Source organism: Linderina pennispora, assembly GCF_002104995.1.
Source record: "Linderina pennispora strain ATCC 12442 chromosome Unknown DL89scaffold_12, whole genome shotgun sequence".
Taxonomy (NCBI): domain Eukaryota; kingdom Fungi; phylum Kickxellomycota; class Kickxellomycetes; order Kickxellales; family Kickxellaceae; genus Linderina; species Linderina pennispora.
Window position 1 is genome coordinate 542,984 of NW_024468260.1, and position 14,446 is coordinate 557,429.

Below are 14,446 nucleotides of genomic sequence, written 5' to 3' on the forward strand. Positions count from 1 at the left end.
TCACACTCAATAGTCGGCATCACCGCATACATGACTACATGTATGCTCGTATGCTATGCAAGCGACCAAAATATTCTATTTAAAGGCACGTACTGAGGTACTGAGTTTTTTTGTCAATGAGATGGTGATCCATTCCACCCACCCTTTTCCTCTGCCTCACTTGTTTCCTTCGCCACCGACCCAATGTAAAGGCCTGCAAACAGCGATGTTTTTTGTGCTTCGGCCTCCTTCACCATCTGCTCCATCTCCTTGACCTTCTTGGCAGCAATCTCCAGCGTGTTGATGATGGACTTTGCTGGGGCCATACCGTACTTTGTGGTCATCTCCATAGCCAGCTTTCCGCAGCGATTCAAATCACGCGTTGCCGTTTCCGGTGTAATCAACAGCTTGAAGGTTGCCGGTGTTGGCCGGACCTTGCAGCCAGGCATCATCTCGAGGTATTTTTCTGCACTGTCCATGTCCCAGTACTTTGCATGCCACTTTATCATGACCTCGAACGACTTGCGGGTCGGCTTGATCTCCCGCTCCACCACCATCTCCTCAAACAATGCGCGCATCTCTTCGACCATGCCGTTCATGCCCAGCACATCCAGCATCTCGTTGTAGATATGCACGGTGGGCCCGCTCAGATTTGCGTCCTCCAGCGAGTCCTGCCAGTACCCAATGTGCTTCTTCACGAACTGCATAGGACTTCTCCGCCGACACCGCCAGCTTTGTCGACGAACACGCGAACCCAAACACACGCTTCGCCGCCTCTAGATCGCCAAGCAGGCCGTACAAACGGATCAGGCTCGCCTGGGTATAGCTGTTCGGCTGCAAGCCCGCACGGCGGATCTCCCGAATGGTCTCTAGGGCGCGGTCCAGCTCGCCTACCACTAGCTTGGCGTTCACATACGAGTTGTAGTTGGTGATATCCCGTGGCATTCCACTCAGCGCTGCATACTGCCAGATATGGTCCGCAGCCTCGCTATTCTTGATTGACGCAAAGTACCCTAGCAGCGCATTCAGATCCTTGGATGTCAAGGCTCCGCCCGACTCAGCCACAGTCTTCAGGACCTTCTTGATTCGCTCGGTCATCCGTGATGCATGGTATGGGGTGTACGAAACCACATGCTTCAAGTTTAAAACCGACAGAATGTCGGACTGCATCGTCGGCAGGGCAACCTTAGGGTGGTGGATCAGGCGCCGGGGGATGACTTTGCTTGATGAGAGATCAGCGGGCGTATTGCGGTATTTGTGCTGCAGGCGGTGGTACACATACCAGGCCTGGTTGATATCGTGTTTGTCGACGCTGTTTTTGAACTCGGCCAGCAGCTTCTTGGTAGTGAACCTAGATTTAGTCGACATTGGCCGCGAAGGAGGTAATGTCGGTGCGTTCAGCACGCTGCATGCTAGTGACCAGGCCGACCGCTGCATTATGTACGTGGAATTGAAACAAGCGGGCCGTGTATTAAACAAAGAAAGTACTGTAAAAAAAGTGGGTGAAGGTGGGAGAATAGGAATTGCAAAAAGTGAAAAGTGAGAAAGTGCGAGATAAACATGCCACTAAGAATTTTGGAACCGCCATGCCGACTCGCGGCTCGACTCGCCGGATCTGGCCAGCAGGCGAAGACTAGCCACCCAAGACATGTAGTGCGCGCTGTGGGCCTAGTTGTGCCGGAAGAACTTCATTCCAAGCCAGTTCCAGAACACAGCAACGACGAACGACAGGCTGGTGATCGGCACGAGTAGGCAGTAGTACTGGTCGTCCTTTATCATGTCCAGGAACCGGATTCCAGTGTGCGGCATGAACTTTGACACAACCAAGGAATAGATCGACACAAAGAACATCACCGACGTGGTCGCTAGCAAGGCGTATCCATACAGCGGCGTGTCATCGGGCTCATGCGCAGGCAGCCTCACCGGCTGATGCCTCGTGTACCGCGGCGGCGCCCGAAACTCTGGGTGACTAAACGGGTCGACCAGCGAGGCCCGAAACAGCGACAGATTGCCTGGTGTCGACGACACGCGCTTCAGCAGCCCCACCTCGCTGCTAAACAAGCTGGCATGGCCGGGTGGCACGCACTCGGAATGAATGGAAGCGGTCTGCTGGTCTGCCTGCCACGTATGGTCCACTGGTGGCTCTGACTCTACACGTTGCGATGACAGATAGCCTGCATCCCACAGGTGCAATGGCGTGCGCTGCAGATATTCCAGCTGCCGGCGGTTGTCGTTCTCGTCGTAGAGAGGAGCATAGTGTACGCTGCGCTCGTAGACTGGTTTTTGCTCTGGGTGCGAGTTGTTTGAGGCGTTGCCGCTCTCGACGGTTGTTGTGCTGGTGGTGTGAAGCATAGTCAGGCTAACGTCGTCCAGCGCGTCTTTTGTGCCGGTTAACCGCCGTCGGCGAGGGCGGATTACGCTGGTAATCGACTTCATTTTGGTGGCAGGTATTAGCGTGTATGAATAGGTGTAGAATTAGGGCATGAACAAATAAATGAAGGGCGTGAACGAGTGAAGACAGTGAAATTAACAAACAGGTGGAGTATTAAAGAGAGCAAAGGGGCGGGGCTGGGCATGGCCAATTTTTTTCTAGGCACTGGATATTTTTGGAACCTTCACATACTAAAAATCTGGCGCCTACAGGCCGGCGGCTTGGTCTGCCTTCTGCTCGCTCATCTTGGACTGGTATCCGCTGGCAGTCTCTTGACGCATCAGCTCGCGCAGTAGCATTGTTGCATACGCACTGGACGGCAGGTCAAACTTTAGCTTGAGCGCAAGATGCTGCCCGTTCTCCAGCGACTTGGGCTCTTCCTTCTCCATGATTTTATCGACATCAGTCAACAGCAGCGGCAGATCGCCATCGTCGTACCGCATCCACTCGTACGAAAAGTCCCTTGGCTTGATAATGATATGGCGGTACGCGCCTGCCAGTCCGATACTCCTTTGACGGATGCTTGCCGAGGGCAAACGGCGACAGGTCGTCCTTCATCATAAGGTCCACATAGAACGACTTGACCTGGTTCTCTGGGTACTCGATTGCAGCACCTGGCAGTGGCAAGACCACATCGTAGATCGAGTACTCGCTCGCATTCTCCGCGGTCACCACCACCGGCTTATGCCGGACGCGCTCGCCCGTCTGCTCGTCGGTCTTCCCTGCCTTGAAACCCTCTGCCTTGATCACCAGATCGCCAGGCACTGGACCCTGCATACCGAATAGTTCAATGCGCTTGCTGACGGCCGAGTTCCAGACAAACGACTGATACGCGTGCAGGTACATGAGCCGCAGGTTGCGCGGGATTGTGCCGAACGCACCAGCGCAGTTTCTCTGGTTCTTGGTCTTGAGGAAATGCAGCAGAATGCTGCGCTCTGCCATGGCAATACGCGGCGGCATCGCAGACAGAGTGCCCTGGACATCCTTGGTCTCGGCCCAGATGGCACGCGCCTTGGCCACCTTGAAGTGGTCGCCCTCGCGCGGCATGAGAATCAGATCAACCGCCTTTTGCCAGTTGGCCTTCAGCACCTCAATACCCACGGCCTGCGACGGCACGCTGCTGTTGCCGAACCGCTGCATGCCAAAGTAGTTGATAAACCCTGTGTTTGTGATTCCGTCCAGCACTGGCTGCAGCGACACAGGATCGGCTCCCTCAACGTACCTGAGGACAATTTGGAACTGGTTGCCAGCAAGATCGCCAAGGCTCAAGTCGCGGGGTGCGTAGCTGAAGTTGCCAAGTCTGGCACCCTGCAGCTTTAGCGACGCCCAGATCAGCCGGCTATGCTCGATCTTGAACGACGAGCACTTTTGCACCGTCACGCCGCGCTTGTCTTTTGTGCCCGCCATGCCAAAGCACCCCGGCTTGACACGCAGAAGCTTCGCCAGCTGGTTCAGAATGTCCATCGAGTCACGGTTCTCCTTCTGCATCACAAAGTGGCAGAACTCGCCCACATGCTCCCACCGGCGGCGTCCGCTCTTCGGCTTGGAGTTGGGCGGCAGCCGCTTGAACACCATCTGCCCGTCCTGCGTGTTGACAGAGACACGAGTAGGCAAAAAGTTGTTTGTCACGCCGTAAATACGCGTGCGTGTGTGTTTGTCCAGCTCCCGCTCCAGCACAAACGCCGCTTCTGTGTCCTCGCCGGATTCTAGCAGTGTCCTGATATGCTGTGCGTCCTCCGCGCCCAGGATCTCTGCCAGGTGCTTGAATGCCTCCTCAAATGCCTCCTTTGGGTCTTCAGGCACCTCCAAGTCGTCCTCGTCTTTGGGAGGCGCTGGGTCATCTGCGTCCGTAAACGATGTCAGGTGGACGACCCTGCCTGACAGGTCAATCTCGTTGACAAGGAAGTCGCAGAACCGGTGCTTGATCACAGCATCGAACCCTTTCCATCCAGGCGTGATGAATTCAGTGATGCCAACGTCTGTTTCCGTCTGATAGAAAGTGGTGGATTGAGGCGCTGGCTTTGCAACTGTCTCCTCAGCAGGCGTTGCGGCTGGTGCTTCCGCCGAAATCTTTGCCCGCTTGCTGTCCCCATGCAGCTGCTCAGTATCTGATGACGGCATATGTGATCTGAATGGCTTGATAGTGAGTTGTGCGCGCTTTATTATCTGCAAGAAGATATTGAGCATAAAGTGCTTATATTGAGACGACACGAAGAGGAAGAGAGAGGCAAAGGGGGTCGTGGGTATTGGCGAGGCAAGCTTAAGGAAACAAACAATTTTCAAGCCCACGATTATCGATCACCGATTAGCTGTCTTGATCAATACTGTCGTTAGTTTCCCTGCACCAAAATCATGGCTCTTTGCGTATCATACTAGTTAGTGCTATTGTCCATGTGGTTTCTAATTCACATCATCACTACACCTGGGAAACACATTTCCCGACTCACGGCCAACAATAGCCTCTATGTTGCACACCTGGCCAGCTAAGCACCAACGGCCATATGGATATCGGTCCTCATATACTCGGAGGACCAAACACGAGATATGGGATGGCGGACCAGACAGAGCCAAGTGGTAACATGTGGGTTAGTACTCAGCCGACAGAAGCCAACAGAGGAAACTCCATTGACTATTGCTTGTCACCCAGTACTGAGAGATTGCTGATATGGTTTATGACAAATGTAACAGTTTTATGACCTAGCTAACCCATCTCTTCGTCTTTCGTTTCCATCTCTCTTCATCCGTTCTCCAGGTCTCAAAAGAAGCAAGCATTCCAATATTTATCACTCCCTTTCCCTTATCTGCAGTAATGGTTATACTTTCCAGTATTGTTTTCATGGCCTGCATATCTTGCTAGACCACGACAGTGGCATTGGCAAAATTGGACATTACGCACAGTATCAGTTACATGGAATACTTTGCTCTAGGGATGTTCGGTAGCATCGGTGCATTGGTCTTTGACCAAGAGTTCAACGGTCTAAAGCACAACGACGACGATGTGGCCAAGTGGGCCAGCGCAACCGTCATCTTGCATGGCACTCGTGCAGCAGCCCTGCCCACAAAGTACTTGCCGTTCTCGCTACTTCTCCTATCCCAGGTGGTGAAGTTCAAACGCTCATCCGAATTCTGCAACAAGGCAATTCCAAACCGCAAGGAGCTGCTTCGTGCCGGTGCAGGAAAGCCCGTGGATCTCCCTCACGCCTTTATTGATGCTGAGGATCTTGAATCGAATATTGCCATGGACGACCTCCAGGTTAAGCCTGAGTCTACTGTTACCATGTCTGCAGGCAGCGATACATTGCCACGCTCACTCCCATGAACTGTATTCCCCCTGATTATCCACCCTGAGATCTATGCAAAGGCAAGAGATCAGATCCCCACCAAGTTCCCTGTTGACTATCCTGTCAAATATTCTGAAAAATCTTGATATGGTGCTGCCTGAGGACTACCCATCTCGGGCCAAATGTCCTGGATGCGAATGGCTTTTTCAAAGATAGAACCAGCATATATGCTTGTTACTGAGTCTGTAAACCCAAAACGCGACTGCCGTATGATTCTTACCAAGCGCTCAGAACAGCATCGCCTCGCAATAGTTTAGCTATGGCATACCATGTCAACACATTGCGAGAGGAGAGGCTATGTTATTGACGAGTGTTTCTATAGATGCAGCACGTGTGCAAGGTAGTGATCAACACTGTGATCCAGGGATCGCGATTAACTTTTTTTTTTTTGGGTATCTGGGGATTTTGGTAAGCTGGAGACTGCTTTGTTCGTCTGTAATCTCCAGATAGACGGCTCGCGCTTTATCTCTACTTCCACCCTTTTAATTAACAGGCCTTTTTGTACAAACACTTGTCACTATTCAATCATGTCAGATAAAAACAGCAGCAGCCCTGCAAAGTGCCCTGTCGACCATGGCAGTACTGGGAGCAGACCTGCACAGCCGCAAGCCCCACATGGCGCACAGGCCCCACACGGCGCGCAGTGCCCTGTCGACCACGGGCAGGCGCTCCCGAGCTTCGCACAGAGCCTGCCCAAGGCATCCGGCGAGTGTCCTGTCGATCACACACTCAACCCGTTGAACATGATGCCAGACCTTCCACAGACCATGCACTCGTCACAGGCAGAGAGCCTGTCGACTGAACGCGAGCTGTCGTCGATTCCGCGTGCGACAGACGACGACACTGTGTGGGAATACCCGTCGCCGCAGCAATTCTACAATGCGCTGGCGCGCAAGGATATGGCGGCACCCGAGGAATATATGGACATCATGGTTGATATCCACAACTTCTTGAACGAAGGCGCATGGAACGAAGTGCTGAAGTGGGAGTCAAGGCACAAGGACCAGTGCATGGCGCCGAAGCTGCTGCGGCTCCAGGGCCGCCCGCGCGATCTCAGCCCGATGGCCAGGTTCACGAGCTGGATGCACGGAGTCAAGCCTTTTGACCGCCACGACTGGTATGTTGATCGCTGCGGCAAACAGGTGCGCTATGTCATCGACTACTACGAGGGTGCTCCCGAGAACGATATGCCCGTGTTCAACCTGGTTGTGCGGCCAGCTGTCGATGACTTTGAAAGCTTGACGGACCGCTGTCGGGCACTGTGGCAGGACGCCAAGGAGAAGTACTTTGGATCGGGCAGCAGCCAGTAGATAGTGACGAGCAGGTTTATGGAAAACAAAGTATTGCAAAAAAAAGGGCTGAATAGCGCCTACCGCACTCCTGTCAGCTAGTGTTTTTGTGGCTATCTGTGTTAGACGAACAGCTCGGGTGTGGCCTGGCTCATCTTGTTGGCAGTCTCCTTGACCTTGGCCTCCCACTGCGTCAGCCTGTCGACCAGACTCCTGATCTGATCCTTGCCCAGGTACCGGGGCTGCACCCACTGCACAGTGACTTGCTGATCGACCTGGTCGATGCTGCCCTTGATCAGTCCCAGACTCAGCGCCTTCATGACCAGGTGCTCGATCTCGGTGGCGGGCAGTCTGGTCTCCGCGGCAATGGCCTCAAACGCAATACGCCTGGTGCCGGCACCCTGCCGCTTAAACATGCTCTCGATGAGCGCCATCAGGCGGATCTTTTGCTGCAGGAATGCCTCCTGCTGCTTGAGCAGCGGCTGGGAGTGCAGGTTGCCCACGAGCGATTCAAACTTGCCGATATCGCCGCTGTTGAACGCAAACAGCAGCGTGTGCATCCACTCGTGCTCCGTACCCTTCAGCGCGTCAATGATCGGGTGCGACAGCAGATCACCAAAGTTGTAGATGTTGTCGCTTAGCAGCGCTGCAATGGCCAGGTCGTATGCCCGCTGCACACGGTCCTCGGGCGCCAACTCCTGGATATCAATACATGCCAGCAGCAGCAGCGCGTTCTTATAGTACTGTCCAAACACGGCTTTGGCCTTGTAGTAGTCGGCACACACGCGGTAAAAGCTGGCGTGGATCACCGGGTCGACATGCGCAAACGAGTCAATCTGCTTCTCGCTCTGGTCCAACGCATCTCTGGTCGCGTCCAGATCGTTCAGCAGCAGCCGGAAGTGCGCACCCTCCAGCGTCGCTAGCGTATATGCCTCCTGTGATTCCGGCTTGTTCACCTCCTCGGTGATTTGTGTCATGAAATCAGACGCCGCCTGGATGCTGTCGTACTGGCGCGCTGCAGCCAGCGCAAACAGCACCAGCTTGACCTTGTTCATGTTCTTCTGCCAGTCCCGCACAAAGTTGTTGTACAGGTCAATGCGGTACGGTGCGGCCTCTGGGATGTTGATGAATTTTTCAACCTGCTGCGTCAGCTGGTGCCAAAGCCTAATGGGTGCCAAATGCTGTTAGCCTCCTAGTCCTCTGCCATGCGCCGGAGGCCGCTCATTTGGTTCTGGGTACTTACTTCCTCTCGTACAAATCCTCAAACTCGCTAAAGTAACGCGACAGCTCTCCAGGCGCCTCATTCTGCTGCTTGTGCAGGTACGCGTAGACCGGGTTGTCAACCTCCATTTGCTGCTGTGTGGTGGATTGGAAAATGTATGGTAAAATTGGGCAAAAGGAAACGAAAAGCGTCGAGCCTTGAAAATCGCTGACGAATTCAGCTTGGCTGCCCTTGTGGCCACGCAAGCATTGCCTTCGAGCCGCTTCAGATTTGTGAGCTGCGACTCGCTGTTTTGTGGGATTGTAGACCTGAGCTGAACCTTTTTTTTTGCCTAGACTTTTTGGTTGCTTCTACTACTATTTTTCCCTGGTTTTTTTTAATAGACATGGCTGACGACAGTATTGACGACGCTCACGGCTTCTTTCAGTTTGCAGACTTTTCAGACAGCGATGATGAAGACGGTCTGTTTGGAAAGACCCGCGACCGCACCGTCGAGTTTGACCCGAGCAAGATAAACTACTCACCAAAGATCGACTACGACAACTGGTTCGACCGCCGCGCCGAAACGCAGCTGGAGGAATGGATTGACTCACACAGTGGGCTTGACGAGGTTACATTCACAGCACAGCGGCTGTACTTTAAACGCCAGTTTGCAGAGACCCGGGATCTGTGTATAAAAGTTCACCAAGCTGTATCTCGAGAAGAGAGGCAAGGGCGTGCGGATAGCCAGCATCCGCGAGATACTCGAGATTGGGTCCAAGGCAGCAATGCGCATGGATGATCTTCGAGAGTCTCGAGTACTTTTACGATCTGTACCAGGGCTGCGGAGGAGCGTTCCCTGGGTACAACCAGTTTTTGGCCTCAGTTCTGCGCAAGCTTGGACGACCTGTAGATGCCTTGGCTCAATACACGACATACCTGGGTATGCGCAAGCAGGACGCTATGGTGTGGCAGAATATCGGCCAGATACTGCGCGAACTAGGTGCAGAGGACCTGCAGGCCATGCAAGATCTTGTTCGACTGTCGCTGGCAGCCTTCATGCGGTCGTACACGATTATCCAAGAGTGCAAAAACTGGAAATCTATGGCGTTTGCTGTCGAGCGCAAGCAGAAGCAACTTAATGGGCTCTCCCAAGACGCTGCAGCGTCGCTTGACTTGCTTGGATTTGCAGCCCCCACCGATGTTTGGAGCCAGTGCGAGGACGAAATGTTTACTGACAACGTACAGTCTCTATTGGATGCGTGCTCGGATGCACTGGAGATCCCTGTCAGATGGATTGCAGCACAGCTTTCAAACACTGGTGAGTCTACCGAGCAACAGGACGACGACGAGGAGAAAACTGGTTGCTGATCTTTAAGTGGCAAACAACACTTCAAACCACCACCCGAAAAAAATGGCCGACCACTTCCAAGAGGGCAGCGGTTTGTAAAGGAAGATTTGCACCGGTGTGTCACAAGTATAAAGTTTACACATGCGCATCCTCCCCATGCCGAGGGGCATCGGCTGTGTGTAACTGACAGGCTTGCATGAAACTTGCAGGATACGTAAATAGCCAGTCGGCCGACCTGCCACGCTTCCAAGCCCATCCAACTTTGTGTCTGCATTTTTCCATTTAGTTCACTTCCTTTCTTACCTCGTTGTTTATGTCAGTCATGAAAAGACCTCAAAGGCCTGAAGCCGTTCAGATTTTCTCGCAAAAAGTACCGGAATCCCTTTCCTGTGCTTCCAGAGATTATCATGGTACGGATAGCAGAATACGTGACAGGATATCGACTGCAGCAGTCGCTGGAAACACACCAGGATCCTGCTCTAGGCCCACTCCAGCTTGGCGTCATCCCACTGCTCGCTGTGTGTCGTAAATGGCGGGCACTGCTCGCGCCGACATTTTACTGCCACGCCTTTGTCGGCTTGGAACCATCAGAGGGCATCCAGCCTTACAGTACATCATCCAGCGCATGATGCCAGGGCACTGTCTACACTTGGGCACGACCAATCGATCCGACGGCTAATGATCATGGATTGGCGGTAGGATCCTTAGCAATGCTGACTCTATGGCAGCGATGGAGGCTTTTTTGCGACCGGGTCGGTTCGCTGGAGCAACGGAAATTGTTTTGAACTTTGACAGCATTGGCTGGGACGACTCCTGCTGCCTACCTGGTACTGAGGAGCTCGTCCAGAGGATTTGCTAGGCCTGATCGACAAGACGGCACCAAATACCACGGCGCTTCGCGCTGGTTTCGCCAAACTATCTGTATATGGCGCCAGGTTCTGCTGCCGCTGCATTGGTACGCTTGGTTTCACGTAACAAGACCTCGTTTGGGATTGACAGTCCAGCACTGCAATTATCTAACTTCACCAAGAGAAACCTGCTGATTGACTTGTCGAATTTCACAGTTAGCCGCAGGACCATGTGGACTGATATTCTCGTCCATATCATCCAAGCCAACGCGCATACCCTTCAAACATTGCAGCTCGGCGAGATTTCTGGTGAGGACTTTGACAAGCTGCTGTTTGCAAACGACAGCCAGGCCATCTTCTACCCCGTACTGTGGAAGCTTGAACTCCATGTTACGTCAATGCCCATGATCGGCCGCCCATCCCTTGCACATGTACCATTCCCATCGCTGATCCACTTTGACAACTCCCACATCCACCCATTCAACGACGACACAATACTGCGTTGCAACCGAGCGAATCTCGAGTTCCTCCGAATGCCGCTCGATCCGATTCTGTTTGAGCAACTGGTGCGTGCCGATGCTTTCAACCCGAAAACCTACATGAGCCTCGTGCGAATTGAGTTTGAATATGAGGGCGGGCCATTTATGCTGTATAACGGTATTGATGGCTACAGCATGGTTTCAAGTGCTTTTGATATGGCACAGATAGCATACTCTGTCAAGATCAAGATGGACAGCATCCAGTCGTCGCCGATTATTTCACAACTGAGATCAAGCAGCACGCTGCAGAATCTATACGCACCTGGACTGAACCTAAATTTATGTCAGCTCAACCAACTACTGCAACACTATCCTAACCTCAGCTCGCTTGCCTGCACATTCGTCGACGAATTTGAGGGCATCGCTGGCGACACGCCAAATACCAGATTCATCCGCCTCATGCGCAAGGACTGCACCATCAAGACCAAGGTGCGCAGGCTGGAGATGGCCAATGTTGGATACAACCGCGACGTCGGCGTACAAGCAACATCGTTATTCTACTCGCATCGCTGATTCCCTCACTGAAACGTGTCGTTCTCGTTCCTGCCAAAGATATTTATCACCGGCACCTGCTGGGAAGTGTAATCAAGGCTAAAAAGAAACTTGTCTATAAGGATCTGCCGCATTTCAAGGCCCTCCGATTCGAGGTTCGCTCCCTTGATCAGCCAGGCACCATGGTCCAGTGATGTGTTTTTGGTACAGCATTGGGGAATCCATGTGCTTCTTAGGTTTACTACTGTTCTGCTGTTATTATATCGACTAATAAGGGTGGTGTTAGTTTACTTGCTTTCCCGAAAGACATGCACGCAAAGAGCCTGCAGATCTTGTGTGGAGCACACTGTTTGGGGATATGTGGATCTTCTGCAATATATATGTTGCAGGAGTGACGTGCGTGAGAGGTGGGGCAAGTTCCGCTTGGCATTTCTACTAAACAGGTTTCATGCTGGACATACACAGGCAGGTGCGGTAATCCCTTTTTCTTCACCATAGCTCCGAGCTCTCAGCGGCAGTCGGGTTAGTTGCCCGCTATGTATCTTTCCTCTGCTGCCGCCAAATACTAACTCCGCTCATACTTCTAAACCTCTATTGCTATTATCTCACATTATGCTCTCGCGCTTTCAAAAGTCGTGGGGTCGTAGCAGGGCCATTCCAAGGTTGCCTGGCAGAGTATTGGTCATGATTATTGAATATGCTGCCGAGGTCAAGCGTCGATCCAGACCGTCTGGAACCGCCACCCTTGGCCGTCTCCCGAATCAACTATTGCCGTTCATGGCTGTCTGCAGCTACTGGCGTACCACTATCTGCCCCCTCTATTACTACGAAGCGTTTATCTCGATACCAATCCCCGAAGCAGCCAGCCGAATCTCTGCAGTCCCAGCACAGGATATGCTACAGATTGTGCGCTTCGGCTTTGACCGTATTGTGAAGCGCCTAGTGCTACTACTTTCCCGAGATGTGTTTGCTGGCCCTGAAATGCTAACTATGCTAGGGCTGCGTCTGCCGGCAAACCGACTACCAAGTGTTACGGAAATAATCGTGGATTTTAGTGGCCCGGGTTGGAATTCGGCCTTTTCTGCAAAAGCACATGTCCGTGCCATTCCGCGATATCTGCGATATTCTCAATACCGCCATGCCGAATGCTAGATACGTGGCGTTTACATCTCAGGACCGCGTCTACGCCGGGGCCGATTCAGGATGTGTTGAGCTGACTAACAGGCTAGTCAGGGGCAAGACATCTCTGACTATGTCTATTCCGATGAAGGTACCCTTTAACTCAGCACAGCCGGCGCCCACCAACCTGACGCACATAGCAGTAACTAGAAGCACACCATGGACCTATGCGATAGTTTCTGTCATTCGCTTCAACTCCCTCTCTCTAGTGGATCTGCAACTGGAAAATATCGACCTGTGTCATTTCAGGCAGCTGCTTGTAACAAGCCAAAAAGCTGCTGTTATCTTTAAGCAGCTCCGCCGACTCGGAATTTCACTCAGGAAGCCTGAAGATGGACAACGACCAGTGCTTGATCACAATGCCTTTCCGTCGATTACCCACATATGCAGTACAGGGTGGCATCCGTTGGGTGATGACTCGATCTTGCGCTGCAATCCTGAGAAACTGGAGGTACTGAGGATGTCCATTGATGCGCCATTATTCGAGATACTAGTAAGGAGAGAAGCACTTGTCCACAGCAAGTACCCCTGTTTACGGATAGTTGACATATGCTGTACGTTTGAGCTGCGTCATTTGCATAGGACCTTTCCACTGGGCTTCGTTTATGACAGAATCAGCGACCTTTCCACCTGCGCATCAAGCCTCCGGTTAATGATGGAAGCCATTAACTCACAGTCCGCAATCAACCTTACCCATCCCAGCTCTACCATCCGCGACCTGTGTCTACCATGGTTGCAACTAGATCTCGAGATGCTCATACGCCTGGGATGGAGGTTCCCGAACCTGTCTTCCCTCGAGATATCGCTTGTTTGCGACTTTGATGGAGTAAGCAATGCTGAGCCAAGGGAAAGGGATATCAGACGGATTCAGCGGGAAGTAAGGATTGGAAACAGGCTAGTTGCACTTGGAGTACACGTCAACAACTTATCTGACTCAAAGCGCATCAGCGAGTACACAATTTTGCTGGCATCACTAGTACCAACGCTGCGCGAGGTATTCCTTTGGCCACCAAGGCAATATAATGTGTTTGCTCTACATGACAACCTTGCAAAGGCACGCAAACGATCAGTTTACAAGGACTTTTCACATATGAAGACGCTGAGGGTCAATGTCAAGAACACACGTCCCTACCTTTAGCTGATTTATTTTATGTGTTGGACATTAGTCGATGGACTATATGGTTAGTCCCAAATCGGCAAGTCACTGTGTTAGGAAAACCCTGCCTTGACGACTCACCGACTATGTGGCGCTGAGCTCTTTTCTGAAGAACTCTTCTTTTTCTTCTTTTATCGGTTTAGCCGCTTAGTATTCCTCACTTCTTATTCTAAAACCTCGCGTATAACGCCTCAGTTTACTTTAGTGAGACACAATATCGGTACCTCTAGTACTAGTCTGGGAAAGGTACACGTTATTGCATAATGCTCTGTCAGAAATTGGCCGTTTGGAGATCATATTCAAATAAAAAAAAGCTGAGGAAGAGAAGCATGGTAACGTAGTGATACAAGTCCCGCTTAAATATGCGTATTGCAGAGCTCATGCTGATATCAATACATGGTTGATGCCGATCACAGCAATATATCTTTGCTGTTTTGGTTGTGTCTAGTGTGGTGCTACATATAGTCCGATGACAGCGCATTGTTCACATCTCGTAATGATTTGACCACTCGGCAGCCGCTTAATGTTTGGGAATAGCACGTCATAAACAAGCAGCTCGTAAAATGATACAGCTCTAAAGCTGAATATCCCGCTATCTGTATTACTGACTTCTCTCGCTCTAAATACTCTGGTGTGAATA

At 52.0% G+C, this 14,446-nt stretch overlaps 9 protein-coding genes across 9 annotated transcripts; 5 read left to right on the forward strand and 4 right to left on the reverse strand.

Moving 5' to 3' along the window:
- Nucleotides 1-113: 113 nt before the first annotated feature.
- On the reverse strand, nt 114-1,347 carry DL89DRAFT_259484 (uncharacterized protein; the record flags this gene model as incomplete). The annotated part of the gene is made up of 2 exons (XM_040885690.1): nt 114-680; nt 706-1,347. 2 exons carry the CDS (start codon nt 1,345-1,347, stop codon nt 114-116), a joined length of 1,209 nt encoding a protein of 402 aa, XP_040741513.1.
- A 300-nt stretch (nt 1,348-1,647) lies between these two features.
- On the reverse strand, nt 1,648-1,878 carry DL89DRAFT_207618 (uncharacterized protein; the record flags this gene model as incomplete). Its single annotated transcript, XM_040884122.1, has 1 exon — nt 1,648-1,878. A coding segment is annotated over one exon (231 nt), but the record flags the coding sequence as incomplete, so codon positions are not given.
- Nucleotides 1,879-2,547: 669 nt separating this feature from the next.
- On the reverse strand, nt 2,548-4,625 carry DL89DRAFT_269404 (tRNA pseudouridine synthase D). The gene is made up of 2 exons (XM_040888291.1): nt 2,900-4,625; nt 2,548-2,877 (listed from the first exon to the last, which is right to left on the reverse strand). Exons 1-2 carry the CDS (start codon nt 4,529-4,531, stop codon nt 2,617-2,619), a joined length of 1,893 nt encoding a protein of 630 aa, XP_040741515.1. The 5' UTR covers nt 4,532-4,625; the 3' UTR covers nt 2,548-2,616.
- A 714-nt stretch (nt 4,626-5,339) lies between these two features.
- On the forward strand, nt 5,340-5,729 carry DL89DRAFT_294767 (uncharacterized protein; the record flags this gene model as incomplete). Its single annotated transcript, XM_040890561.1, has 1 exon — nt 5,340-5,729. One exon carries the CDS (start codon nt 5,340-5,342, stop codon nt 5,727-5,729), a length of 390 nt encoding a protein of 129 aa, XP_040741516.1.
- Nucleotides 5,730-6,458: 729 nt separating this feature from the next.
- On the forward strand, nt 6,459-7,025 carry DL89DRAFT_214717 (cytochrome c and c1 heme-lyase; the record flags this gene model as incomplete). Its single annotated transcript, XM_040884273.1, has 1 exon — nt 6,459-7,025. A coding segment is annotated over one exon (567 nt), but the record flags the coding sequence as incomplete, so codon positions are not given.
- A 137-nt stretch (nt 7,026-7,162) lies between these two features.
- DL89DRAFT_294769 (PCI-domain-containing protein) lies at nt 7,163-8,390 on the reverse strand (the record flags this gene model as incomplete). Its single annotated transcript, XM_040890562.1, has 2 exons — nt 7,163-8,204; nt 8,284-8,390. The coding sequence occupies 2 exons, from the start codon at nt 8,388-8,390 to the stop codon at nt 7,163-7,165; spliced, it is 1,149 nt and encodes a 382-aa protein (XP_040741518.1).
- A 222-nt stretch (nt 8,391-8,612) lies between these two features.
- DL89DRAFT_48061 (uncharacterized protein) lies at nt 8,613-9,711 on the forward strand. The gene has a single exon (XM_040891717.1). The coding sequence runs from the start codon at nt 9,040-9,042 to the stop codon at nt 9,610-9,612; it is 573 nt and encodes a 190-aa protein (XP_040741519.1). The 5' UTR covers nt 8,613-9,039; the 3' UTR covers nt 9,613-9,711.
- Nucleotides 9,712-10,670: 959 nt separating this feature from the next.
- DL89DRAFT_259491 (uncharacterized protein) lies at nt 10,671-11,492 on the forward strand (the record flags this gene model as incomplete). Its single annotated transcript, XM_040885691.1, has 1 exon — nt 10,671-11,492. One exon carries the CDS (start codon nt 10,671-10,673, stop codon nt 11,490-11,492), a length of 822 nt encoding a protein of 273 aa, XP_040741520.1.
- Nucleotides 11,493-12,035: 543 nt separating this feature from the next.
- Nucleotides 12,036-14,096, forward strand: DL89DRAFT_269408 (uncharacterized protein). The gene is made up of 2 exons (XM_040888292.1): nt 12,036-12,515; nt 12,562-14,096. The coding sequence occupies exons 1-2, from the start codon at nt 12,084-12,086 to the stop codon at nt 13,786-13,788; spliced, it is 1,659 nt and encodes a 552-aa protein (XP_040741521.1). The 5' UTR covers nt 12,036-12,083; the 3' UTR covers nt 13,789-14,096.
- Nucleotides 14,097-14,446: the final 350 nt, after the last annotated feature.

What these genes read in the sequence shown, in the direction of transcription:
- DL89DRAFT_269408 (XM_040888292.1), top strand. Translation starts at nt 12,084, where the DNA reads ATGCTCTCGCGCTTTCAAAAGTCGTGGGGTCGTAGCAGGGCCATTCCA. An exon ending in CAAGTGTTACGGAAATAATC is followed by an intron (nt 12,516 to 12,561) that starts GTGGATTTTAGT and finishes TTTCTGCAAAAG; the next exon opens with CACATGTCCGTGCCATTCCG.
- DL89DRAFT_269404 (XM_040888291.1), bottom strand. Translation starts at nt 4,531, where the DNA reads ATGCCGTCATCAGATACTGAGCAGCTGCATGGGGACAGCAAGCGGGCA.
- DL89DRAFT_48061 (XM_040891717.1), top strand. Translation starts at nt 9,040, where the DNA reads ATGATCTTCGAGAGTCTCGAGTACTTTTACGATCTGTACCAGGGCTGC.